This window comes from Oryx dammah, unplaced genomic scaffold (assembly GCF_014754425.2).
Source record: "Oryx dammah isolate SB20612 unplaced genomic scaffold, SCBI_Odam_1.1 HiC_scaffold_12, whole genome shotgun sequence".
Classification (NCBI taxonomy): Eukaryota; Metazoa; Chordata; class Mammalia; order Artiodactyla; family Bovidae; genus Oryx; species Oryx dammah.
Window position 1 is genome coordinate 71,940,374 of NW_024070196.1, and position 24,896 is coordinate 71,965,269.

Sequence of the window (24,896 nt, forward strand, 5' to 3'; positions counted from 1 at the left end):
TCGGGATGTGTGTGCCTGCTAACGGGCCCCGAGGAGGAGGGGGACAGAGGGAGGGGGCTGGGTGCAGGGGTGGGCGGCGGGCACAGGTTGGCTGAGAGTAGCGGGCAGCCCTCACATGACCCGGAGCTCAGAGGAGGACCTGGCAGACTGGCCAGCATGGTGGGAGGTAAGGCGGGGGTAGGGGAGCCTTGCCTCTGGGGGCTGGTGACCCCGGCGGAGCCAGCAGCCTTGTCCGGATAGCAGCAGGGAGTCCCTGAAGGGTTTCGGGGAGGAGGGAAGCTCACCCATGAAAGGGAAATGGGTCAGTCAGTTGGCCACAGCCAGCCTGCGAGGCTGGCCCACTCTTGGGGAGCTTAGTTTCTTTCTTTCTTTCTTTCTTTTTTTTTAAATATTGCTTTCTTTGGTTGCACTTGGTCTCAAACGCAGCATGAGGGACCTAGCTCCCTGACCAGGGATCAGACTTGGGCCCCCTGCTCTGGGAGTGTGGAGTCTCCGCTCCTGGACCCCCAGGCGACCCTCAGGGGAGCTAAGTTTCTGAGCTGATGGAAGGACCCTCAAGTCCCTGACCCTTGGGCCTTGACTCGCCCGTATCCCGTGTCTCTCCCTTTTTGTCTTCAGCTCCAACGGGGGAAGGGGGGAAGAGGCCCGTGGCAAAGTTGAGAAGCCTCCATCAATGTGGGTGTGATGATGGTGCCCCCAGGGGACATTAGCAAGGTCTAGGGGAGGGGTGCTGCTGGCGTCTGGTGCAGAGAAGCCTGGAATGGTGCTGCTGAAGATTCTGTGACACACAAGCGCTGGACAGGTCAGGGCGTCCAAGGTGAGCCTGGTGGTCCACGCCTGCCCCTTGGGTGGGCGGTGGGATCGGGAGGGCGGGAGAGAACGGAGTTGGCAAGACTCCTTCAGCTCTCGAGCCTTAGGCCAGGGAGAGGACCGGTCGGTGAGAGGGTTTCCCAAAGCGCCTTTACCCTGGAGGAGAAGCAGCATCACCCTCGCCTTCCCGGATTCTCCGCAGACCCGGGGTGTCAAAGCCCAGATGTGCACGTGTGCATGTGTGCAGGGTGGGCTCCGGCAGAGCAGGAGGAGCCAGGGAGGTCAGCCAAGCAGGCGGGGTCTTCTCTGCGGCGCAGCCTCTCGCTGAGAAGGCGGGGCTCGGGTGCACGTGGAGTGGCTCGGTGGGCAGGGCCTGCCAAAGGCCCGCTCAGGGCCGGGCGCGGGGGCGGAGCCTCGGGGAGGGGCGTGGCGCGGAGCTCGGGGCGGAGCCTGGCGGGGGCGGGGCCGGGGCGCCTATTTAGGCAACCCCGACGTGGGCGGACAGCAGCCATGGGTCTCCGGCGAACGTCGTGGGTGCAGCTTTCCGCCCTCTGTCGCCGCGACCCGCTGTCTACCGCGCCTGCTGCCCGAGAGCAGCCCGCCGCGGGCCCGGGAGCCGAGCCCGTGTGCGGGCCGGCAGAAACCGCGCGGCCGCCGGTGCCCGCGGTGGACTTCGGCAACACGCAGGAGGCGTACCGGAGCCGGCGCAGCTGGGAGCTGGCGCGCAGCCTACTGGTGCTGAGCCTCTGCGCCTCGCCTGCGCTGCTGGCGCGTCACGAGCAGGTGTGCGGGGCCGCTGGGCGGGGATGCGGCCGGGCCCCGCGGACCTTCACCCGTATGGGAGCCGTTACGAGGCTTCAGGGTGGAGAGCGGGCACTCTGGAGCATCGCCCGTGGCCGGGAAGTTAGGAAGGGCGGTGTTTCCTGCACGCGCTTTTCGGGCAGTGAATTTTATTACATATCAGTCGTGGTTGGTTGGTCAGTCGCTCAGTCGTGTCCGATTCTTTGCGACCCCGTGGACTGTAGCCCGCCAGGATCCTCTGTCCATGGAATTTCCCAGGCAAGAATACTGGAGTGGGGTGCCATTTTCTACTCTAGGGGATCTTCCCGACCCAGGGATCCAACCCAGGTGTCAGGTATTGCAGGCGAATTCTTCATCATAGCAACTGAAAACAAAAACCAGTCTAAAGTTTAAGCTGTATAGTGCCTGCAGTAATACACAGTGTTCACTTGAGATTAAAATCGAATGTCATCTGCTTTGCTGAAAAGGTAGCCTGGCCGTGTGTCGCTCATAGTCTGGAACCCCAGAGTTCTTGGAAGCTAGGGTCCCCACACGTGACCATCGTGAACGGACAGTGTTGAGAGAGAATGGGAAGCTGCTCAAATATCTGACTTTTGAAACTTGAGCACAATGACTTTGAGAAGTGTGAGGGATTTGGGAAATTAAAAAGCAGAAGTGTCTTAGCCGCTGTTGGTCAGGGTGACCGTGGGAACAGGTTAGAAGCAAGGGTCCAGTTGGTGCTGAGGGTCCTGAAGGCTCTGCATGCGGGTGGCATTCACCTCTCAGGTTGTGTGGAGGGCACCTGGGCTCCAGGGAGAGCCTAGGGAGATTGGACCCAGGAGGAGCACCTAGCCACACCTTGGGCAGAGGTGAAAGTGAGGCCACGACGGGTGGGTGGTGAGGGCAGAGTTAGAGCTGGGTGGTTTTGGAAGGTCTAGGTTCAGATTCAGCAGAGAAGCCTGCACAGCTGGAGTCCTCAGGCACTTCGGGCGATGACAGGAGAGACAGGCCAGCTCCACTGTCCCTCGGGCATCTGCCTGGGGCCAGTGCCCCTTAACCGCACTGTGGATGCCTGGAGAGCAAGGTGGCTTCTCCCCTGGTGCTCTGCCTGTGACCTGCTTAAGGAGCCCAGTCACTGTGGGTGGTGCCCTGCCCACCCTCCGAGGGATCTGTCCCACTGTCGTCCTTGCTGGTGGTCCTGCTGGGGACAGGGACCTCGGTGCCTGGTGCTGGAGGAAACGGGGCAGAGACTAGACTGTGGAGCTCGTGGGCTGCTCCCCAGACCTGGTCCTTCTCGTGGTTTGGCCTGCAGCAGAAATTCCTCCTGCCCAGCCAGTGCAGGTCTGCGCAGCTCCTGCCCCAGGGAGTATCAGCTTGCAGGAACCCAGTTTGAGCTGTGGCATTGGCTCTGGACCCAGTGGGGGCCCGCACTTGCCCACAGGGAGGCCTTTTTGCGAATGGTTTAGAACATCCAGGTGTTCTGTGATGAAAGCCTCTGTGCTTGGGCGTGAGCCAGCGCTGGAGAGCCTGGGGGAAAGGGTGTGGGTAGGGAGGGGAGAAAACTGGCCTTACCCGTCCTCGCCTGTAGGCATCTCTAAGTCTTCTACGGAGTCTGCTCTGCATCAGTTCCTGGTGCAAGTTTCTAAACCCATGAAGGGTGTTGCTGCCTGGGGAAGAGGTGGGGCTACCTGGTCTCGGGCGGAGCCACCCCAGGGCACACTGGGCACCAGGATGAGCCTACAGGCTTCTTTGCTCTGGGCTTTAAACTGCCAGCCCTGCCCCAGTGCTTCCATCACCCTCTGTGAGAGGCTGGCCTCTCCTGTGCCAGGGTGGGACCTGGTGGGGCCTTCGGGGTTGTTACCCCTGACCACACAGGGGCACAAGGGGACCGGGAGGGCCCGGGACCACACCTCAGCATCAGCCCTGCTCCTGCCCCTTCAGTGAGTGTTGGCTGGGGCTCCTCCACAGCAGCTGAGTGGCTAGGACGGACTGTGTGTCCTGTACAGCCTAGATTATTTACCACATGTCTCTGGGCGGGCAAGCTTGCCAGCCCAGCAGCAGACAGCCGGCCCACATCCACGCCGTGTTTCTGACAGTCCTCGGAATCGGCATGTATGATGTCAGGGATTTCCCACAGCTGAGTGCTGACTCTCAGGTCCCTGATTCTGCCTCGTCTGCCTCTGGGTTGAACTTGGATTTGTCGGAGACTTGACTTGCCCTTCAGTGAGGCTGCCCAGGCCCACAGACTCCCTGACTTCTGGCCGGGGCTCTTGGGAGGCAGGAGAAGGCTGCCCTCTCCCAGCTTGGCGCTTTCACTTTCCATTTCCAATCTTCCTTATAAAAACAGTGAGACGCAATAAAGTCAGACACTGGGCAGAGGCTGCCAACGGGAAGAGGCGATGGCCTGGAAACCTTTGCCCTCGGCATGCCATGTGGCCCCCTGAGTGTCTGTCGGAGTGCCAGGCGCAGGGCAGCTGTATCAGCCTTGGGGTGGCATGGGCCGTTTGACGCTGGTTTGGGGATGAAGGCCTGTGACTCACCCATGCTTTTGTTTGGACTGGAGATGGTTCCTTGAGGCCTGATTCCCACAAGAAAGTGGGGTTCTGTTGTTCAGTGGGGTTGAGAAGCCATAGGCTGTCCCGGTCTTGGAGCTGGAGGTGGCTCAGGGCTTCCCGGACAGGTGGTGGGTGTGTCCTCCAGCGGCCACCCCTGCCCCCCGTCCTGATTCCTTCCCGCCTTGTCGCCTTCCTGCCTGGCAGAGCCCTCCTCTTGCCCTGTCTGGCACCCCCTCGCCCCCATTCTGAATCCTGTGAAGGACCTTGCCCCTCCCACCTTCCAGGTCTCCCCGCAACTAGGAGGGGAGTCCCTCCTCTGTTTCGCTCAGTGTAGAGCTGCGCTGGGCAGGAGTCACCTGCTTGGCCCATTTGAATGAAGATGGCAGGAATTTGGGATGTGGTGCTGGCGGGTAGAGGAGAAAGCTGAGTGGCTTGGGTGGCTGTCTTCCCCTGGGGCCCGCATGCCTGGGCTGCTGGGCTGCGGTGGACGCCTGACTGTGCCGAGCCCCCACTGGCCCCCCGTGGGCGGGCGCCTCCCGGACCCTTGGGGGCGGTTACCCGGCTCGCTTCCGGCCTGAGCTGCCTCCACTGGAGCTCGTGCCACTCAGAGTTCTGTGTGTTCATCTGTTCAGCACCCACTGCAGGGCCAGCCCCTTGCCAGGCAGTGTTTTAGGGACTTGGAATAAGCAGTGAGCAAAACATTGGAAACTCTGGGTGCTTGCCTCCGAGGAAGTCACACCAGTCCCCGTCATCCCCAGCCGAGGCGTGGATACAGACAACGCTGTGAACGCACCCACCGCTGCTGTTTCCGGAGAGGCCCGCCAGTCACTGTATCCACCCAGCGGTGGTCAGGTGGCTGCCACGTGCCTCCGGGGTCACCTGTGAGCCTGCAGGGCAGGAGAGGGGTCAGAGCAGCGCCGGGGACCGGCCAACTCCGACGAGGAGCTGGGGACAGCTGGCTCCTACGAGCAGGAAGCAAGCCATTCTGGGTGGTGTGGCCGTAAATCAGGGCCCTGCGCCGTGTGGCCCCGGGGAGCATGTGAGGGTTTTGTGTGACCAGGGAGGGAGCATGGAGTCCTGCTGGGGGCCAGGAGCCCAGGTAGCCCTGGACAGCCGCTCCCCTTGCCTTCCAGCTGCTGCACCTTGCCAGGAAACTTCTGGGGCAAAGGTTGTTCAACACGCTGATGAAGATGACCTTCTATGGGCAGTTTGTGGCTGGCGAGGACCAGGAGTCCATCCGGCCCCTGATCCAGCGCAACAAGGCCTTTGGCGTGGGCTCCATCCTGGACTACGGTGTGGAGGAGGACTTGACGCCTGAGGAGGCTGAGCGCACGGAGATGGAGTAAGGGCCACGTGACGCCCGCGGGTGGGACCGTCCGGGACTGCTGGGGGAGCTCCGGCCGCCCGACCTCCGCAGCCCTCCTGGGCCTGCCTGGGGTTGGGCCTTCGTCCCGTGAGGACGACGGCCTGAGCCTTCTCCAAGGCCTTGTGTGCCCGAGGCTGGGGCTGGCCAACCCTGGCCCCTAGTCTGATCCTCCTGGTTTTGTACAGTCTGCAGGCTAAGGATCATGGCTACAGTTTTAAATGGTTGAAGCACAGCAAGAGTAATGCCTTGTGACGTGTGAAGATCACAGGTTGCTGTCACCCTATGGGGGGTGGCTGGCAAAGTTGAGTGGCATGGCACAGACGATCATACTGGCATTGGTGGTCTTCTGGCTTCCTGGTGAAGCATCTCTTCAGAGGATTCTGACCCCCAGGGCGGTCCCTCTGCCTGGCCTCTGAGACCGGTTCCTGATTAGCAGCTGGGGTCCTCCCGGCAGGTGTGGAGCCCGCCCGGGGGCATCCAAGGAAAATGGAATGTGCCGGCTCCCTGTGGCAGGCCAGCCCAGCGGCTTCTGCTGAGGTCGCTGACTGGCTGCAGGGGTCTGTTCTCTGGGCAGGGCTGTGGGGGCAGGAGGGCACCCCCCACTTCCCTCCTGGGCCACAGGACGTGTCCCCATTGGAGACTCGGGCAGATCCAGCCCTTGCTTTGCAGAATGCCTGCCTGGTTGCTGGGCTGGTTTCTGCTCCCCTCCAGGCCAGGCCGCACAGAGTCTTGATAGCAGCTGCGTCTGAGCCAGTGAGGGGGGAACAGGCTCGCTGAGTCGCCTGCCCCATCTCAGGTTTGATGTTTTCTCTGGCCAGGGGCAGGGAGGGGTCAGGTCATAGGAGACTCCAGCCCTGGGAACGGAATGTCCCAGCGGAGCCGCTGCTCGATTGGCTTGGGGAGCCAAGCCCCTGTCTCTCAATTTGCTGTCATGAAGGCGGGGTTCTCTAGCTCCGCACCCCCGTTCCTGGTGCCTGGTGGCTGCCTGGGGTGCCTTTTGAATAACTAATGGGCCGTGTCCCACTGGGTCTGGGTGGGGGTTGGTGGTTTCACAATGGAAGTTCTTTCTCTGGTATGAAAAGCCTCCTTTCCCCCGGGCAATTCGCCCTGCAGGGGAGCGCTGGGAGGCGGGGCTGGCCGCAGGCATGGAGCCCGTGACCCTGGGCCGCTGGTCCTGCCAGAGCCCTGCTGGCTGGCCTCTGGGCCGTTAGCTGCGGTCCCTCTCTGTCCTCACAGGGTGGCTTGTCTGCAGTTACCTGGCCACCCCGTGTGTTCGGCGGGGCTGGGCTGAGGGTGCAGAACCGGGCTCAGGGCGCTGATCCAACATCCAGCTGTCGAGCTCCTGCGGGGGGAACGGAGCGATCACAGGCCCCTAGACCCTGCCCCGGGAATGATGCTGATGCCCCTGCCACTGGGAGGAGGGGCCTGGGGGGCTTCCCAGGGTGGGAAGTGGGAGGCAGAGTGGCCATCCAGGCATGGTGGGATGGTGGTTCCCAGAACAACTGTTAGAAGGTGGAGACCGGGGTCCTCACTCCAGGAGAGGAGCCCCCCAGGGCACCCCCAGCAGGCTAAGCCCCACGGGGCGGGGGAGCAGGGCGAGGTTTCCTCCCGATGATGGGCTGTGACGGCAGCTGGGACAGTGCGGACAGCAGACGTGTCTGTCCTGGCTGTGCCAGGCCTGGCCTGGGTCCCCAGGGTGAAGGTCGTGGTTGGGATTGTGTGCGGTGTCTTGGTTGCTGCCTAGAGCCAGGGCCTGGGGCTGCCAGGCTCTTCCGTGCTTCTCTCCGGCCTCCCACATTTAATCAGGGCAGAGCTGGTGTTGTAGCCATGCGTTCTGGGAAACAAACTCACTCAGAAGGACAAGGCAGATAGTGGAGTGCAGCTTATTACACCGGCGGGCCCAAGGCAGAGTCTCCTCTTAGCCAAGGACCCCGACCAGTCTTTGTGAAAAGCTTATATACCCTAAGTGTATAAGGTTCCCTGAAACTAGTCTGAACAAAGGAAAAAGAAAGACACAGTCAAAGTTAACCCGTGATTCATATGCCTTAAGCCCAGGTAGTTAACAGTGGACAGTTATCAATAGGCTTGTGGTCATATCCCAATAAGCATAATAGAATGTATGATTCTATTTGGTTACACAGATAGTTAGGGTATTCTGTTAGTTATGGAGAGCCCTGGGGCTCTTCCTTCCAGGGGCCTGGTTATCCAGTTGGTATGTCGTTTCCACAGATACTGGGCATATAGTTCAAAGTCCACAGTCCGGCCCAAATTGGAGTCCTGCTTTCAAGATGGAGGCTGTTCTGCTTCCTCCTTCAGTGTGGGGCAGCCAGCACGGTCTCTCCTCACCTCTTATGTGTGTGTGCATGCTCAGTCGTGCGGTCGTGTTCAACTCTTTGCAACCCCGAGGACCGCAGCCCGCCAGGCTCCTCTGTCCATGAGGTTCTCCAGGCAAGAAGACTGGAGTGGGTTGCCGTTTCCTTCTCCAGGCCATCTTCCCCACCCAGGGATCGAACCTGTGTCTCCGGAGTGTCCTGCACTGGCAGGCGGGTTCTTTACCACTGTGCCACCCCCACCCCCACACTTTCTATTTTTTCCTAAAAGGCATCCAGCCAGCAAATCTGATGTAGAGCTGCGCTTAGAGATGGCTGAGGGCGTGGCCCGGGACTTCCCGTCATCCCTGCCATTCTCCCCTGTGCCCGCCCCTTCCTGGTGCACTTTTGTTCCCTTCTCCACATCCTGGGCTGTGCATATGTGTGTGCACGTCGGCATGTGTGTCCGCACACGTGTGCTCACGTGTCTGCATGTCTGCGCGTGCACGTCTGCACGTGTGTCTGCCCATGTATGTGTGCACGTGTGTCCGCATGTTTGTGTGTGTCTGAACGTGTGTGCACGTGTGTGCACACGTGGCTGCGTGTGTGTGCCTGTGTATGTGTGTGCGTGCCCAGAATGTGCTCCTCCTTCTCCCCATGCTGAGATGACACACCCTCCCCCTAGCCTGTCAGCTGCCCCTTTTGTCTCCCAGAGGCCCCACCCACTCGCAGGCCTGCTCGAGAACCACAGCCCTGTCCCCCAGTGTTCTCTGCTCAGGCTGGGCCCTGGCCCCACACCGCGGCTGTGTGGCTGGTTGCTCCCTGTGGTTTTGGAGCCTGGCTGAGGCTTGGAGGGCAGGTGGCTGGCCGCTACCTGGGACTGTCACTGGCCCCGGCCCTGGGGGCCTCTGAGCGACGGTGCCCCTTCTGTGGTGGGTGGTCGCCTGAGAGTTGGACTCTGGGCTGTGTGCTGACGGAGCAGGCTCGAGCCCCCACAGCCTCAGTGTGGATGGGGGCCGTGGCGTCCCTCCACCCCACCAGGCTGCAGCTGCGGTGCCTCCTCCAGGCTGGCCTAGGGTCCTGCCCTCGGGAGGACCTGGGTATTCAGGTGTGATGGTCGGGGCAGCCAAGGGAGGGTGGATGCTGGGAACACACCTTCGGACTGTGGGTTCAAAAGTAACCCTGTGGCGCGTGGGTGAGGTGGGCGGCTGTGAGGGGAGGGCAGGGGGGCGGAAGCTGGCGGCCACCCTGTCTCGGGTCGGGGCCCTGCCTTTTCCTCTCAGGAAGGACCCACCCAGGCCTTGGGCTGTGTGTTGCTTTGCTTGCCCCTCACCCGCTGTAAGAAGGGGCTCCCTGGGGGGAGGCTGTGGGGTGCAGGGCTTGTTGGCCGGGCCCTGTCTGCCAGGCTCAGAGGAGGTGACCCTGGAGGGTGGGGTGGGCAGGGCAGGGCGCTCCCACCTGGCAGGTGAGCTGGCCCCTCGTCGGTGTCCGGCTCAGCGCCCCCTGCCTGCCCCCGCTGCCCGCCCTCTGCAGTGGGGGCCTGACCCTCCCCGTCCCCTCTCTGCTGCAGATCCTGTTCCTCGGCCTTGGAGCGCGACGGCCGCGGTGAGTCAAGGGGAGCCGGTCAGGAGTGAGCCCTCTCTCCTTGCACACACCTCTTGGCTCGGGGCCCAGGGCCGCTACCGCAGCTCCAGCCCGTGTCCCCAGGTGCCCGGGCGGGTGACACGCCCTCCTGGCCTTCCTGGGTGCCTGGGCTCTGCCTTCCCAACCTGGGTGTGACCCGGGCTGAGTCAGGGAGCAGGCATGGGCTGCTTTGGTGGCAGAGCGGGTGCAGCTCCAGCGGGGGCCATTTGCAGGGCCATGGAGGGGGGACTCAGGCTGCCACCCCCACCCCCAGGTGTCAGTAATAGGGAAAAGCAGTTCCAGGCGCACCGGGCCTTCGGGGACCGCAGGGATGGGGTCACCAGCGCCCGCACCTACTTCTATGCCAGCGAGGCCAAGTGTGACAGCCACATGGAGACCTTCCTGCGCTGCATCGAGGCCTCAGGTGAGGCCCGGCCGGCCCCTGCTTCAGGGACATGGGGGCGAGCTCGAGGCGGGGGCTGGAGCGCTCACCCAGGCTTCGGTCCGCATCTTGGTGGCCAAGGTTGGGAGGCGGTCTGGGCTCACACACCCGGTCCATCCCTTTGCTTCCTGAGAAGCCTGGCTGGCCCCAGGTGCCCAGATGCGGACCTGCTGCGGGGCTTGGATCTCGTCACATGGTGCTTGGCTTTGCCGAGGGCAGCACCATCCCAGGGGCTGTGGCCGCGCCCTCCCGGATGGAGGTGCTGCCCGGCGTGGCCCCTGGGCATGACCACCCCCTCAGGAGGCGGACTCAGCCGGGAGACACGCAGGCCTCGGTGTGCTCCAGTCTCAGAAACCCCGTGGGTCCCCCGCAGCTCTCCCGTTAGGGTCCCGGCTCCGTGAACATTTCAGGGACAGGAGTGAGGACCACCCAGAGGCAGCCCGCTGGGGTCAGCATCGGGCGCCTGACTGGCCGCACAGAGGCTGCCTGGTGTCCAGGCAGGGGGCGTCTCCTTGGTTCTGGGCTGGGGACAGACGAGCGGAGGTGTGATCATTGGCTTCCAGCAGCCAGACGAGAGGGACGGAGGCGGCGGATCACCGTCAGCCTTCCGCCGGTGCTCTGCGCGCGAGTCTGTGCTCCGTGCGCGAGTCTGTGCTCCGTGCGCGAGTCTGTGCTCCGTGCGCCCTCGGGGCGGCCCTGGGTGCTGAGGCCACTGGAGAGGAACCAAGTGGGTGAGCGTGGGCAGGCCTCCCCCGCTCCCTGGCCCCCGCCTTCCTGACTGCCCACGGCCAGCTCCAAGCCCTCTGAGTGGCCTGCCTGCCTGCAGGGGCGTCAGGGGCAGCTGTGCGCAGGGCATTCATGGGCCATGCGGGGTTGGTGTTTCTGCCCTGGCTGGTCACCCGGCCCAGGTGTCTGGGTCCTCGAAGGGCCCTCCCCTCCCACTGCTGCCACCACAGCCTGAAATTGCCAGGTAGCCACCAGAGCCGATTCCGAGGGCCAGGTGGCCCGCCCGGGCCTGGGGGCGAGGGCAGACAGGTGTTCTTCTGGGAGGACAGGTACCACCGACCGTCTCACTGGGTGGATCGTTCGAGTGAGACCATTCTCTTTCCGGGGGTCTCGGGGCTGGGTGTCGTGGGTAACCCATGGGAGATGTGGCCCCTGCCCACTGCCTGCAGCCTCCTCCATGCTGCTGAGACACGTCCTGACGGGAGTGGCACATGTTCTGGCTCAGGGTCCCCCTAGCCCCCAAGGCTCTTGGGGGTGGCTTCTTCCTGATGGCTCTTCCTGTGGCTTCCCACAGGCGGAGCCAGCGAGGATGGCTTCTCAGCCATTAAGCTCACGGCTTTGGGGAGACCGCAGTTTCTGGTGAATGTCAGAACCCCCTGCCCCCACCCCACCCCGCACCCGCAGAGGGTTGGTATGAACGTGGGGCACCGCGAGTGTTAAGCGAAGGTGCCTTCACTCACATACCGGTGCCTGGGCTCTGGGTGCATTTGGGTGGGCTTGGGGGCCTCAGGCCGGAAGCTGGGTGCACAGGTGGGCTTGGGGGCTTGGGCTGCAGGGGGTCCTGGGAGGGGCTCACAGGCACCCGGGTGGAAGCTCAGGGCTGGCGTCCACAGCTGCAGTTCTCAGACGTGCTGACCAAGTGGAGACGCTTCTTCCACCACGTGGCTGCTGAACAGGGCAAGGCTGGGCTGGCTGCTGTGGACACGAAGCTTGAGGTGGCCACGCTGCAGGTGGGCGCCCCTCTCTGGTGGCTGTGGGCAGGTGGGCCGTGAGGAATCCTGCCCAGGAGGCCTGACCGTGTCTGAATCCTGTCACTTCTCCAGGGCCTGTGTGCAGGCGGGGAGAGAGTTGGCAGGCAGGCGCTGGGTGGGAGTGGGGGGCCCTGCAGGGGGTGGGCAGGCATGTGGGGAGCCTTGAGGGGTGGCCGGTGGCAGGGAGAGGCCGTCTGTGGAGTGGAGACCCAAGGCAGAACATAGCTGGGTCTCGTGCTGGTGTGAGGAGCTCAGCCTGGCATCGCAGGCCAGCAGGCAGAGCAGGAGGTGCTTGTGAGAAGGGCTGGGAAGGAGCTGGGGAGGGACCGACACCCCCCCACCCCGGCTTCTGCAGGAAAGCGTGGTCAAGATGGGCATCGCGTCCCGGGCGGAGATCGAGGACTGGTTCACCGCGGAGACACTGGGCGTGTCTGGGTAGGCAGAGCCCCCCTGAGGTCCCCGGGGGTGGCCGCCTGCGTCCAGGCAGGGTTCTGGCTGAGCCTCACCGGCCTCTCCCGATCCTGCTAACTCTCCGCTAGGTTGTGGGACCCCCGAACCCCAGAGCTTCCCAGGGAATTGTCTGGGTTCTCGAGTGGGGGTGCTACACCCCGCTGTCCCGGACCCGCCTGGCAGGTGGGCGGAGGGTGAGGGCAGCTGAGATCCTCCGAAGGGTCTGTGTCTCACTTCTGTTTCATAAACAGAGGATGTACTGTTTCCATTTGTATCTGTGTTTCAAGGTGGGGGTTGGTCTGGGGGCACTCCTGCAAGGAGGGGGCTGCTGTGGGGCCTGGGTGTGTGGTGGGCACTGGCAGCCGTGGTCAGGCTGCCGCCCACTGCTGGTGCCTCTTCCCGCAGCACGCTGGACCTGCTGGACTGGTGCAGCCTCATTGACAGCAGGACCGAGCTCTCCAGGCACCTGGTGGTCCCCAACATGCAGGTGACGTGCCCCAGCCAAGCTGGTCCCTGCCTCACGGTTCCCACAGGGTCATCGTGGGGGGGCCCCCACGCACAGAGCTGGGGTTTCCTCGGGGAGGTGTGGGGGTCACCTCGTGTGGGGTCAGACTCCTTGGGGCAGGCCGGGCCTGCACGGGAGCCGGTGTCCCGGCGGCAGCGCGGTCCTGGGCCCTGGTGGCTGGGGGACCCCGGGCAGGGCAGTGGCCTTCACCCTGGGCAGTGGACATGGCATGGTGGGGAGAGGGGCCCGGGCGCCAGGCCCGGGATGTCGGGAGGCTCTGTGGAGGGCGCCCGTGGGAGCAGGCCGTGCTGGCCTAGGGGCCCCAGGCATGGAGCCCGCCGTGACCGGATGGCCCTGACCCCCAGACGGGACGGCTGGAGCCCCTGCTGTCGCAGTTCACAGAGGAGGAGGAGGGGCAGATGACACGTATGCTGCAGAGGATGGACGTGCTGGCCAAGGTGGGCGCCCGGGATGCACTGGGGTCGGGGGTCGCCCCGGACATCCTGGGGTTGGGGGGTGCCCCAAGGTGTGCTGGGGTTTGGGGGGCACCCTGGATGCGCAGGGGTCAAGTGAGTGCCCCAGAATGCGCTGGGGTCGGGGGGTGCCCCAGGACGTGCTGGGGTCGGGATGGGGGTGCCCCAGAGATGCTGGGGTCGGGGGGGGGGCGCCCGGGGATGGGCGGGGGCCGGGGGGGGGGGCCCGCGCGGGGGCCCGGGGGGCGGTGCCCCAGGACGTGCTGGGTAGGAGGGGCCGCCTGGGACGCAGTGGGGTCGGGGGCGCCCGTTCACCTGTGCCCACACAGATCCCCTCCCCTGCGTCCCTCAGAAAGCCAGCCAGGTGGGTGTGCGGCTGATGGTGGACGCGGAGCAGACCTACTTCCAGCCAGCCATCAGCCGCCTGACGCTGGAGATGCAGCGCAGGTTCAACACGGAGAGGCCGCTCGTCTTCAACACGTTCCAGTGCTACCTCAGGGTGTGCACCCGCCCGCCCCTCGCTGGGGGAGGAGGGGCCGCAGGAGCAGGGATGGAGCAGCTTTCTGAGTCCCCTTAAAGTGCTTCAACCCCCAGGTTTTGAGTGGCTGTCTTCTCTGGCCCTTTGCAGCTTGGTTCTCTCCAAGTGTCGACGCAGGCTCTGGGCCTGTGCTTCAGGGACCCTGGTGCAAACCCTGACTGGCCGCTCGGGGCCCAGCTGGGTGTTTGGAGGGGCCGGAGGTTGGCGTTGGGGCTTTGGGGACAGGGCACGTGGGTGGTGGGGTCCCGGCAGGTGCTGACGGCTTGCAGAGCCCCCGCCAAGTGGCCACAGCTGCTGGCTACACGCTGGGGGCACCCAGGCCCCAGGGGGGCTCTGCTGGGGGACACAGGCTGGAGGGGGCCCCATCCCGGTCGTCCTTGACCTCTGGTGCGGCCCGCAGGATGCCTATGACAACGTCACCCTGGATGTGGAGCTGGCTCGCCGGGAGGGCTGGTGTTTCGGGGCAAAGCTGGTGCGCGGTGCATACATGGCCCAGGAGCGCGCCCGCGCGCTGGAGGTGGGCTACGAGGACCCCATCAACCCCACGTACGAGGCCACCAGCGCTGTGTACCACAGGTGGGCGGCGCCCGGCTCCCAGGGGGCAGGGCTCCGGGCGTCTCAGGGGGCCGGCCTCCGTGCTCTTGGACGCACGATCCCAGCTGAGCGGGACACTCGCTCCTCCCCGTGGTCCCAGAACCCCAGGTGGCCCGTGGCCTCTGCCCCCAGGGGGCTGTGCGGTCCCGGCTGACGTTTCCCCACTCAGGTGCCTGGACTACGTCCTGGAGGAGCTGAAGCACAACGCCAGGGCCGCGGTGATGGTGGCCTCGCACAATGAAGGCACCGTGCGCTTCACGCTGCGCAGGTGGGTCCTGCCCCCCGCCCCACCCCTGGGCTGCGCTGGAAGCGTGAGGCAGGCAGGGCTTCGGGGGACATCTGTGGCCCCCGGACCCCCTGGCCCAGCTGGGCATCTCGCTGCAGTAGCAGAAAGGCTGCCTGCAGTTCCTTTGGCTTTTAGCGTTAATACCCGACTTCCTCAGGTTCTGATTCAAAGTAAGTGTCATCAGGCGATTCACACAGCGTGAAACGTCGGCGACCTGAGACGTGTCGCCTCGCTTATAGGCAGCTTCACGGCACTTTAAACTGCGCTTGGGATTTAACGTGGTCTGTGTCCCCATGGGGCAGCCTTGTAAATCACAGAGAGGAATGAGGTGAAATACATTCCTTTTTATTCTTTTTGGCATTGATTTGTGACTTGTGGGATCTTAGTTCCCCAGTGAGTGCTTAGCCGCTAAGTCGTGTCCGCCTCTTTGTGACCCCCATGGACTGCGGGCCGCCAGGCCCCGCTGTCCGTGGGACTCTCCAGGCAAGGGTGCTTGAGTGGGTGGCCATTTCCTCTCCCAGGGGCCTTCCCGACCCTGGGGTGGAACCCTGGCCTCCTGTGTTTCCTGCGCTGTGGGTGGGTTCTCTACCTGCTAAGCCATCGGGGAAGCGCCTTAGTCCCTAACAGGGATCACAGCTGTCCACCTGGTGGCAGAGGTGCCGCGTCCTAACCATGGGCGAGTCCCCACCCTGTGTTCTCTTATCTCATATCTTGACCGAACGTGGACCCCACCAGGGGTTCTGGCTCCTCCCCCCACCCCACAGGAAGCTGGGTGTGTGGTGGCCTGGCTGGCCTGGGCCTTCCCCAGGAGTAAGGCGGGCCCCTCTCCCACAGCGGGCACCCCTAGCCAGGGCCTGGGTACTGGAGGTGCCGGAGTGTGCCCGGGGCACTTGCTGGTGCTGCCTGGGGTGACTGGTTGTCTTGAGTGGTTCAGCAATGTCCTGCTTGGTCTTCTCCTGCCAAAGGCTGCTTTTACGCAGCCTGAATCTGCAGCTCAGAGCCACGGTTTCTGACGCCTGCCCTTGCAGCCACCTGGCTGGGAACAGGAGCGTGGAGGCCGCGGGGCGGCCAGAGCAGCCTCTGGAGTCCTGTGGGGGGGGCGGTCAGGTGTTTCCTTGGGGTGGGGTGGGGGGCTCTGACTGGCCTCCTGGCTGGGTGGGCTCTTCCACCTTCTTCCCTTACTCCCTGGGGCCTCCTTGGACACCCTGCCACATCCTTGGATGTGGGGTGGCCAGGGGCACCCTTCTGTACCCAGGGGAGATGAGTTCTGGCTTCCTTGACTTTGGAAGGAACACTGGATTGAGTTGCAATTTTAAAAGCTGGTTTTTGCTTAGGCTTAAAACACAATTTTGTGCTGGAGCCTTGATTGAGGGTGGTCCCTCTGTGCCCAGGGCCCCCCCACCCCGATGGTGCTCACAGAGGCCCTGCCGGCGCCCACCTCCTTCGGTCCCCGTCACAGTCTCAGCCGCCTGTGGCTGCCCTTTTGCACTTCAGCTTTTGGTCCCAGGCCGGTCCTCTCAGCCTGACTAGGCAAGGACCATGAGACTGCTGAAGGTGTTACTGTCCACAGAAGGCCTCCTTTCTCCTAGCTTCTGGATTGTTCCACGGGAGCTGTGCTGACCTCCCATCTTGGCCTAGTCCTGCAGCCCTAGACGCAGCTTCCCTGACCCGGGTGCCCTGCCGTCCCAGGCCCCGCAGCTTGGCCAGGCCATTCTGGGGGAGCCTCTGCCCTGCAGGCAGGCTGGCGTCTTGTGTCCTGCTCCAGGGGCCCTGGGCCTGGAAGAGCTTGGGCTGGACTTCCCGGGGAAGCGCTGTGGTCTCTGGTGCCACATATTAGGGACCCTGTAAGAGAGCCTGGGTTAGGTTTGGCCAAGTCATGAGCCCATCCACAGCTTGGGGGCCTGCGCAGTGTTTTGTGAGCCAGCAGGGTGAGTGGGCCTGGTCTGGGGTTGTCCTGCGTCCGTGGTCAGCTGGGGTCCTGTCGGCCCTGAACGGCTTCATCTGTGGCCAGGGCAGCGAAGGGCACTGGCCCCCAGGTCGGGTGTCCAGCAGGCTAGCTCAGGCTTCTACCAGGTGGCCTCAGGCTTCCAGAAGACCTGGAGAGAGCAGGCCCTTGCCCGCGTCACGCTTGCTGTAGGTCTGTGGGCCAGAATGAGTCAGGCCCAGCTCAGGTGTTGCCGGGTGGACGGAGAGCCTCTCCTGTGCTGGGGCAGCTGCAGTCACATGGCTGTGGGCATGGGCTGGCATGGAAGGAGCTGCAGCGAGGGGTGGGGAGGGGCAGATTTCACACGATGCCACTTGCCTGTTCCCAGACTGGGGCTCGACCTCGGAGCCCAGCCCCGGGCGAGGGAGAGAAGGGTCTGTGGGATGTCCAGGGCGAGGTACACTGAGTGCTCTGGGAGCCTGGAGTGGGGCCTTGAGACAGCGAGAAGGGTGGTGGTGGGCTCCAGGGACGGGGTGGGGGTCCCGTGACGGGCCCAGCCGGGGTGGGCGTGAGGACCCAGGTGGAGGGAGGGTGGTGGCTGCGGATCTGCCTGGTCAGGAGCCAGAGGTAAAGTGTGAGCATCACCAGTGCATAAGTGTTTCGAACCCTGGGGATTTTTTAAAGATCCTACGAGTGGAAGTGAGAGTAGGGAGGGTGTGGACCGAACCTGGGGCCCCACCTTAGTGTGTGAGCGGCACTAGGAGAAATGTGAGCCACGGGCATTGATCCCAACGCTTTGCAGTCACCTTAGAAAACAGAAGTTGAATTTGACACATTCCAATTAACCCCACATACCCCAAACAGCAGTGAGGTACTCCGCATTCTGTTTGCACACTGTCTTCAGAGGCCCATGTGTGTTTGACGTGTGCAGTGCATCTCAGCTCAGACCATCCATCCTCCAGAGGCTCAGTGGCCACCAGTGGCTGGTGACTGCAGTGTGCACAGGGCAGCCAGCGAGGGGAGGGTGAGGGGCTGGTGGCAGGGTTGTGGGGCTGGGAACAGCATTGGTACCGAGGGCTTGAGGAGGGATTGGTGGGAGGGCCCGCTGCTGGGTGAGTCTGCCTCTCTGGGCAGCTGGGGGCAAGCACAGCAGGAGGGGAGGCTGGCTGGGGCAGGGGACACTTGGTGGCCTTGGCCCGCAGCAGGAGCAGCTGGGCGGAGGCCTGCAGTAGGCAGGACAGAGCCTGTGCCCTCACCCTACCCTGCGGGTAGGGTTCTTGGGGTGAGGGGCTCAGCCCGCTCCCTGCCCATTTACAGGATGGAGGAGCTGGGCCTGCACCCTGCCGACCGCCAGGTGTACTTTGGACAGCTTCTGGGCATGTGCGACCAGATCAGCTTCCCGCTGGGTGAGGGGCCTCCTCGGGGTGGGGCTGGTGCAGGGCTGGGGAGTGGGGGCAGAGCTGGGGCCTCCTTGGGGGCGGGGCAGGGTGCAGGGGTGGGGCTGGGCCTCCAGGGTGCAGGGCTGGGGTGTGGGGGCAGAACTGGGCCTCCCGGGTGCAGGGCTGGGGTGCGGGGGGCGGAGCTGGGTCTCCCTGGGGGTGGGTCAGGCCTCGGGGCGGAGCTGTATCGCGAGGGGCGGGGTGGGGCCTCCTTGGGGGCGGGGCCTCACCACTCCTGCCCCTGCGTGCAGGCCAGGCAGGCTTCCCGGTGTACAAGTATGTCCCTTACGGGCCCGTGATGGAGGTGCTGCCCTACCTGTCCCGCCGCGCCCTAGAGAACAGCGGGGTCATGAAGGGGGCTCAGCGGGAGCGGCAGCTGCTGTGGCAGGAGCTCAAGCGGAGGCTCGGCGCCGGCAGCCTCTTCCACCAGCCTGCCTAGGCCACCTGCACCCACACCCGGGCGGCGACCTCCCGGGGCTCCGGCCAATCCCAGCCTCACACCGATCACCTTTTACACCCAGAGCTGGGAGAGCCTGCAGGCCCCTGCTCTGCTCATGAGGGCTGAGGCCCACACGTGCCAGAAGAGCTGGGAGCCGTCAGGAACTGCCCTACCCACCCACACGACCTTGGACCTTAAGAACCACCTTCCCCAGAGTCCAGCCCTGGGCGCCCTGAGCAGCGGCTGGCTGCGGAAGCTGGCCTGTCAATAAACCACTTTTCTACAGCATCAAGCCCTCGCTTGCGGCCGAGGGAGTGGCTCTGATGCCCCAGCGGCCTCAGGGTCGGGTTCAGCCACTCCAGCCTTAGGCCCTCCGTGCAGACCTGGCCAGGCGGGGCCCTGGACACCCCCGACCCCAGCCCCAGAGCTGGGCTCGGAGCAATGCCGACAGCACGCTCCGATGGGCAGGTGTGCTTGCCCGGCCTTGGTCTCTCCCCTGAGACCCTCTCTGCCCCGTGCCCTTCACCCCTGCCCCCCAGTGACCCCCACCAGGCTCCTGCAGCTCTGACGGCCACGGAGCAGGCTGACTGCGGCCCGAGTGCCCTGGGACTGGCCGGTGGGGGGCCCCGTGGCGGGGGGGGGGGGGGTGGGGGCGTCTTCTAACTTCCGTAGACCACAGAGGCCCCAGACGAGGGCTGTGTGGGCCCGGTCACGACAGGCTCCGCAGAGTGTCACACAAGCCATGTGCAGGCCACGCTGAGGCAGCTTTATTTCTCGGGGTCACGCAGTTTGGGAGCCTGTCCCTCTCAGGGGCTGCACCTACCGAGGGAGGGGCCAAGAGGTAGGCCAGGGCAGGCAGCCAGACAGCTGGGTCCACAGTGCCCTTTGCCTGCCCGCCCTCACCAGCCCGGGTCGGGGGCAAGGGCGGTGTGGTCCACCTGGCTTCTCCTCACAGGGTGCCCTTCCTGCAGGCCGCTGGGAGGGTGGTGGCCAGGCTTCAGGAAGACCAGTGCCAGGGGCTGTCCGCTGCCTGTGGTCACTGCGGGACGGGGCAGTGCTCACAGGGCCGCCTTCCCTGCCTGGCGGCCCCTCTGCTGCAGCTTCCGGATGAGCTCCAGGAGGTTCATCTGCAGGGTCAGCTCCTGGGGTGCAGATGGGACCAGGGGGTCCGCCTCAGCCCTGGCAGAGCCCAGGGAAGCAGCCTCCTTTTCCCAGGCACTCGAGGCAACCAGGAGGGTTGAGGGGGCACTAGGCAGGGAGCCTGTGGGGGGAGTCTGGCCACTGCCTGCCAGAAAGGGGCTGAAGCTGGGACTTGGCCCACAGCAGGGTTTGCCGCTGCCCTGGCTTGGCACACGTGGAGGTACGCAGGGAGGCAGGGAGCCGCGGATGAGGGCCCTGTGGGGCACAGCAGGCCTGAGCAAGGTGGGCGATGGCCTGCAGGCAGCTGGCTTGTCCTCTGGCGGCAGAGGCCCCCCGGCGGCCAGCTAGACCCCCAGAGGGGATGTGGCCTTTGGGGACCAGTAGCCCCTAGGCTGTGCCGGGCGGGGCCCACGGCACTGACCTGCGGGTTGGTGGTCACGTAGAAGCCAGCCACCCCCGCCTTCTCCAGGGTGCTCTGCTGGTCTGCCACCTTCCGGTCCAGCTCCAGCACGATCTTCTGGTCCATCGCCCGCTGCTCCTCACGGATCCGGTGCTCCACCGCCTGCCACGGAGAGGGCGGCTCAGGGCTCAGCCTCCTGTCCGCCCACAATGCCGCAGACACACTCCTGGCTTGCCACCTCCGGCCCCTCTCCCCTCCCCAGTTGCTCCAGCTTCAGGACTTAAGGATGGTGTAGGCACTGCACCCATGACCCTCCCACACAGAGACCTGCTCCCAGCACCCTTCTTCCCCACCTCCCGCCGGGTGTCTTCCCTTTGCTCTGCCGGGTGCCACCTGGCACTAACCCCCACAAGCGGCCAGACGCCGGTCCCACCCCTGCTGGCTGTCCAGCTGACCGCCGTCTCAGCCTCTGCGCGTCTCCTCCCACTACAGCTGCCATTGCCCCGCTCAGCACCTCCTTCCTGCAGCCCTGGCTTGGGGCTGCCTTGGGACCCTGTGCCGGTCTGGGGCGTGCACCCTCCCCTGGGGGTTCTTGGTTGTGGGTGGGCCTCCGGGTTGTTCCTGTCCACCTGGGAACAGGACTTGGTGGCTCCATCCTCCCACCACTGTTCTCGCGTCCCCATGGCCATGGGGCCCAGTGGCCCACACTCATACCTGCCCTGCACAGGCCCAGGCTGAGGAGCTGTGGTCTGAGGGAGCAGGTGGAGGGCGTGAGGGCACCACACACTCTTCGCCCGTGCCGAATGCACACCCCCCAGCGAAGAGCGTCAGGCCTTTGTGGTGCCCGTGCTAAGCACACCTGCCCAAAGAGCGACACGTGGGCCTGTCAGGCCCTCGCGGCCCAGCCCAGGCTGTGGCCCAGGCCGGCTCCCACGCCACTTCGATCCCCTCCACATGGCCCTGTCAGCAGAGTGCAGGAGGGCCCCATGCCCACACCCCTACCTCGAGCTCACGCTGCTGGGCCGCCTGGAGCACAGGCAGGCTGTGGGGCCGGCAGGCCTGCTGGGCTTCCTGGTGCTTCTGCCGCAGCGCCTGCCTGAGCACTGGGAGAGGACGAGACCAGAGAGGCACCGTCAGGTGGCGGCGGGTGAGGGCTGAGGAGGCGAGGGCGTGCTCCCGCTGTCCCAGCACCACAGGCAGCAGGCCAGCAGTGGGCATGTGGTGGAGGCCTGAACCGGGTGCTGGGCGGAGCTCTGGACATGCAGCGCCCAGCCCACTCGGGTCTGCCCTCACCCAGGGTATGGTGGTCTGCAGCAGCAGGGCTCCAGGGTCCTAGAGGAGGGGGAGGCCAGGCATGCGGGGTGAGGGTGGAGCCAGGGCCACAGCCTGAGCACAGGGAATTGGAAGATGGGGATGGAGGTTTCTAGGCCTACGTGGCTACAGGCTAGGAGTCCGGCACGACCTGCCTATCACCCTTGGGATATCCACTGAGATGTCCCAGAGACCATGCAGGCAAAGGCCTGGGAAAGGGGCACAAGCAGGATGGCCTCTGCTCCAGGGCACGGCAGTCACTCCTCCTCTGCTGTCCTTGGTTGGCGGAGGGGCGGAGCCACCCTGCACACCGTGTCCACAGCTCCCAAGGGAGTAGTGTGGCACAGACCCAAGGGGGCCCAAGGACATGATGACCAAGTAGGATTTATCCCAGCAATGCTGTTTATCCCAGGGATTTAAAAAATACTGTTAATTCACTCTAGTCACCAAAAAGCCACTTGATCATTTCAAAAGATGCAGAAAAAAAGCTTTGACAAAACCCAACAACCATTCCTGGCAGAGATACACTCATCCGGAGACAGACGTCCATCAAACCCGCCCCACAGGGAAGGAACCTCATGTCACCACAAACATTTAGTGGGCGTATCATCACGCTGTCCAGGTCACAGGGAGCACAGAAGGCAGACAGGGAGAGACGATGTCAGCGTGAGGCAGTCCATTTGGTTCAGAGTGGGGATGTTCTAAGGCAGAATGCCCTGGACTCTTCAAAAAGTCAGCACCACAGTGAATGGTGGGAATTCTTTCAGAAGCAGAGGCCAAACCGCAATGCACAACCACACACTGGATCCTTGTCAGTGGATAATCTGAGACAAGTGTTGGTGTGTCCGAGCGTCAGAACACACCCTGGAATGACTGATTTCTATCCATTGTGGTTACACAGCAGTGTTCTTGTTCTAGATCGCTGGTTCTAACACTGGACCAAGGCTGACCCCAAGGGTGTCTGGAGACATTCTTGGCCGTCGGCTCTGGGGGAAGGTGCCACTCTCGTCTAGTATAGAAGCCAGGGATGCTGTCTAATGTTTTGCAAAGAACTATGAAGACCTGTCCAGCCACAGATTCTAGCAGTGTTGCTACTGAAAACCTTGGTCTAGAGGAATGCTGAGGGCTTCTGGGGAAGTCATGTGGTGTTGCATACACTGATGGACAAAAAGAACTTTGTCAAAACTTCAATTACTGAGTGGAGCTGGAGAACGTATGGGTATTCATTATAGTGTACTTTCAACTTCCCTGTTTATTTTTAAAATAAAGTTGGGTAAAAATAAAAGGACAAAGATGAGAAATCTGAGGGAGCCGGAAGAGCGGCCCGGCATACCCCGCTGGAAGGAGCTCCGGAGGCCCCTCCCACCCCTGCAGGGATGCCTGGGAGGGGCCACGGCTCAGGAGGTTTTGCCCAGCGTGTGGCTCCAGGGGACGAGTTTTCAGAGCCCAGAGGGTGCTTCGGGGCTCCGTGCATGGGAACCTGATGCGCCTTGGAGGGGGAACGGGCCCTATCGGGCGCTGCAAGCCTGCCAACGCTGCGGGCGGCCTACTGCCACGGATCTCGCCTGGGGGTGGGTGAGAGCGTCTCTGCGGGTCCCGCGCGAAGGTGACACTGCAACTGACAAAGTGAAGTTGACTGGACCCCATCTGTCATCAAGCCCCGCGCCCTCAATGAGGTCGATTTCGGGGGCTGCTGCCGAGCGGAACCCGGGGAAGGGCTCCGCCCGGGACCCAGCAGCCCGGGCAGGCCGCCCCCGCCCCCGCGCACCTCGGTGCTCGTTCTGCAGCCGCAGGCGCTGGTTGTACAGGCTCTTCTCGGTGAGGTGCTGGATCTCCAGCAGCCCCTGGACGATCTCGAACACGGTGCCGTCGAGCAGCGCCAGGGCCAGGTCGCTTAGCGTGGTGTAGGACAGGCGCTGCTGGAAGGAGCTGCGGGCGGAGCGCGGTGAGCCCGCGGCCCGCCCGCCCGGCCCCCCGGCCCGCCCGCCCCAGCGGCCGCGCACCTGGGCAGCTCCTTGACCAGGCCCTGCAGCGCCGACAGCAGCTGGTAGTGCCGCTCCTGCTGCCGGGCCCCGTCCGCCGCCTCCTCCAAAGCGCCCGAGCAGCGCTCCATGGCGCCCGCGCCGCCGGCCGCAGCGCAGGCGTCGCGGTCGCGTCACGTCAGAGCGCAGCGCGGCGCGCCACGCCCCCTTTCCCAACAGTTCCGGACAAACCGCGGCCCGCTCTTGCCTCACCGGAAGAAGGCCGGCTCTGCCCTGGAGGAGGCTCCGAGGAGCAGCCCGCATTGGCCCCGCCCCTACCCCGGGCCCCGCCCCTCACTCTACGCCCCGCTCACTCCACCCTCCGCCCCGCCCACAGCCCGCCCCTACCCTGCCGCCCCGCCCTTTACCCTCCGCCCCGCCCCTTACCCCGCCTCGCCCCTTACCCTGCGGCTGGCTCTGCACCCAACCTATTATGAGTAGTGCTGCTGGGTGTAACTGCATTCTTGTTTGAATTTGGAGATAGATTTTCAAAGCAGTTAACTAAAAAGTGAAAGCATGATTGTTGGATCGTGTTGTTTAGCTTTAGAAAACACCTCCCAGCTGTCTTACGAAGTGGTTGTACCTACATCCCACCAGCACTGAGGGAGGTTCCTGTTGTTCCTCACCCTCTAGCGGTTGATATGGTCGTATATTTGAAGTTTAGCAGTCCTAATAGGTGTGCTGTGATACCTCATGATTTTAATTTGTAATTCCCTAGTAGTATGATATTTTTGTATGATTTTCACTACGTGCGAGTCTGTTTTTGGCCAGGTGTCTGTCTGATCCTGACCCTTTTTCTAACATGGGTTTGTTTTAGAGGTTTCTGTCTGTTTCTGAAATGGAGCAGGACCCTATAGTCCTTGCTTGCCCCCACCATGTCCCCTGCCTGCCTTTAGTCTGTGGAAAACTAGGCAAAGAATAAGTTTCACTAGAGAGATGAGAAATGCTGAAACAAAGGAAAACAACCAAAGGAGCCTAAATAACAGTAATGTAGTCATTAAGCACAGTCAAGGACCTTCACTCACTTCTCGAGGGCTATAGACAGTATTCTGAGCCATACCCTGTGAACTGTCTTGCAGACACTGAAACCCCAGGAAGAGAAGGTCACTGCATGACGATCAGGCTGAACCCAGGACAGGAGCTGCCACAATTCTGAGAACTGACTGCCAAGAAATGGGAACAAATGGACCCTGGGCCTGAAGATGAAGTAGCGAAAACAACCAAGATGATGCTGGTCAGACCACTGATGACCAGGTGTAGGTGACCACTAGAGATGACTGTGTTCTTTCTGCGTGTAGCCCCCCCCCCCCCCATTCTGTCCATAAAAGCTCTCATCCCTTGCTTGTCGGGGGTAAAGGGCCCTCTGGACAGATTTCCAACCCCCCCCCTGCCCCCGCCGGTTGCTGGCACCTGAAATAAAGCAAACTTTCCTTTCCACCAACCTGGGCTATTTATGGGGCGTTTGGGTGGTGAGTAGCTGGACTCCACCACACTTCTTTTGGTGACATTTGAACCCGACTCCTTTCTTGGACATGTGGTTTAGAAATACTTTCCTCACAGTTTGTCTTGTCTTTTGACTTTCTGAATAATGTCTGTCCACTACAAAGTGGCGCCTGCTGTGGGTGCCGCCATCTACCTGCATGAGGATTAAAGCACGTGCTGCAGCTGCTGACCTTTAACCCGACCTGAAAGGAATTCTAGGTGGAGAGCAGGAACGAGGCCCTCAGAGCTGGG

General features: G+C 63.3%; 2 protein-coding genes across 4 annotated transcripts; one reads left to right on the forward strand and one right to left on the reverse strand.

The window, feature by feature from the left end:
- Positions 1-1,348: 1,348 nt before the first annotated feature.
- On the forward strand, positions 1,349-18,480 carry LOC120871605 (proline dehydrogenase 1, mitochondrial). Of its 3 annotated transcripts, none has more exons than XM_040251652.1 (14): positions 1,349-1,593; positions 5,279-5,487; positions 9,391-9,425; positions 9,718-9,867; positions 11,186-11,250; positions 11,505-11,621; positions 11,998-12,077; positions 12,498-12,579; positions 12,963-13,055; positions 13,423-13,569; positions 14,009-14,184; positions 14,372-14,470; positions 17,730-17,818; positions 18,103-18,480. In XM_040251652.1, exons 2-14 carry the CDS (start codon positions 5,330-5,332, stop codon positions 18,288-18,290), a joined length of 1,479 nt encoding a protein of 492 aa, XP_040107586.1. In that variant the 5' UTR covers positions 1,349-1,593; positions 5,279-5,329; the 3' UTR covers positions 18,291-18,480. The 3 variants fall into 3 exon arrangements, with proteins under 3 accessions (XP_040107586.1, XP_040107588.1, XP_040107587.1); XM_040251653.1 differs by lacking the exon at positions 1,349-1,593 and adding an exon at positions 5,074-5,137; XM_040251654.1 differs by lacking the exon at positions 9,718-9,867 and having other exon boundaries at positions 1,527-1,593.
- A 553-nt stretch (positions 18,481-19,033) lies between these two features.
- On the reverse strand, positions 19,034-23,398 carry DGCR6L (DiGeorge syndrome critical region gene 6 like). The gene is made up of 5 exons (XM_040251655.1): positions 23,145-23,398; positions 22,910-23,070; positions 20,833-20,933; positions 19,852-19,992; positions 19,034-19,432 (listed from the first exon to the last, which is right to left on the reverse strand). Exons 1-5 carry the CDS (start codon positions 23,252-23,254, stop codon positions 19,349-19,351), a joined length of 597 nt encoding a protein of 198 aa, XP_040107589.1. The 5' UTR covers positions 23,255-23,398; the 3' UTR covers positions 19,034-19,348.
- Positions 23,399-24,896: the final 1,498 nt, after the last annotated feature.

Coding starts and splice junctions, on each gene's coding strand:
- LOC120871605 (XM_040251652.1), top strand. CDS start 5,330: ATGAAGATGACCTTCTATGGGCAGTTTGTGGCTGGCGAGGACCAGGAG. Junction 12,078..12,497: donor GAGACACTGGGCGTGTCTGG/GTAGGCAGAGCC, acceptor CTCTTCCCGCAG/CACGCTGGACCTGCTGGACT. Junction 17,819..18,102: donor CCAGATCAGCTTCCCGCTGG/GTGAGGGGCCTC, acceptor CCCTGCGTGCAG/GCCAGGCAGGCTTCCCGGTG.
- DGCR6L (XM_040251655.1), bottom strand. CDS start 23,254: ATGGAGCGCTGCTCGGGCGCTTTGGAGGAGGCGGCGGACGGGGCCCGG. Junction 23,071..23,144: donor CTGGTCAAGGAGCTGCCCAG/GTGCGCGGCCGC, acceptor CTCCGCCCGCAG/CTCCTTCCAGCAGCGCCTGT. Junction 19,993..20,832: donor CCCAGCAGCGTGAGCTCGAG/GTAGGGGTGTGG, acceptor TCTCCGTGGCAG/GCGGTGGAGCACCGGATCCG.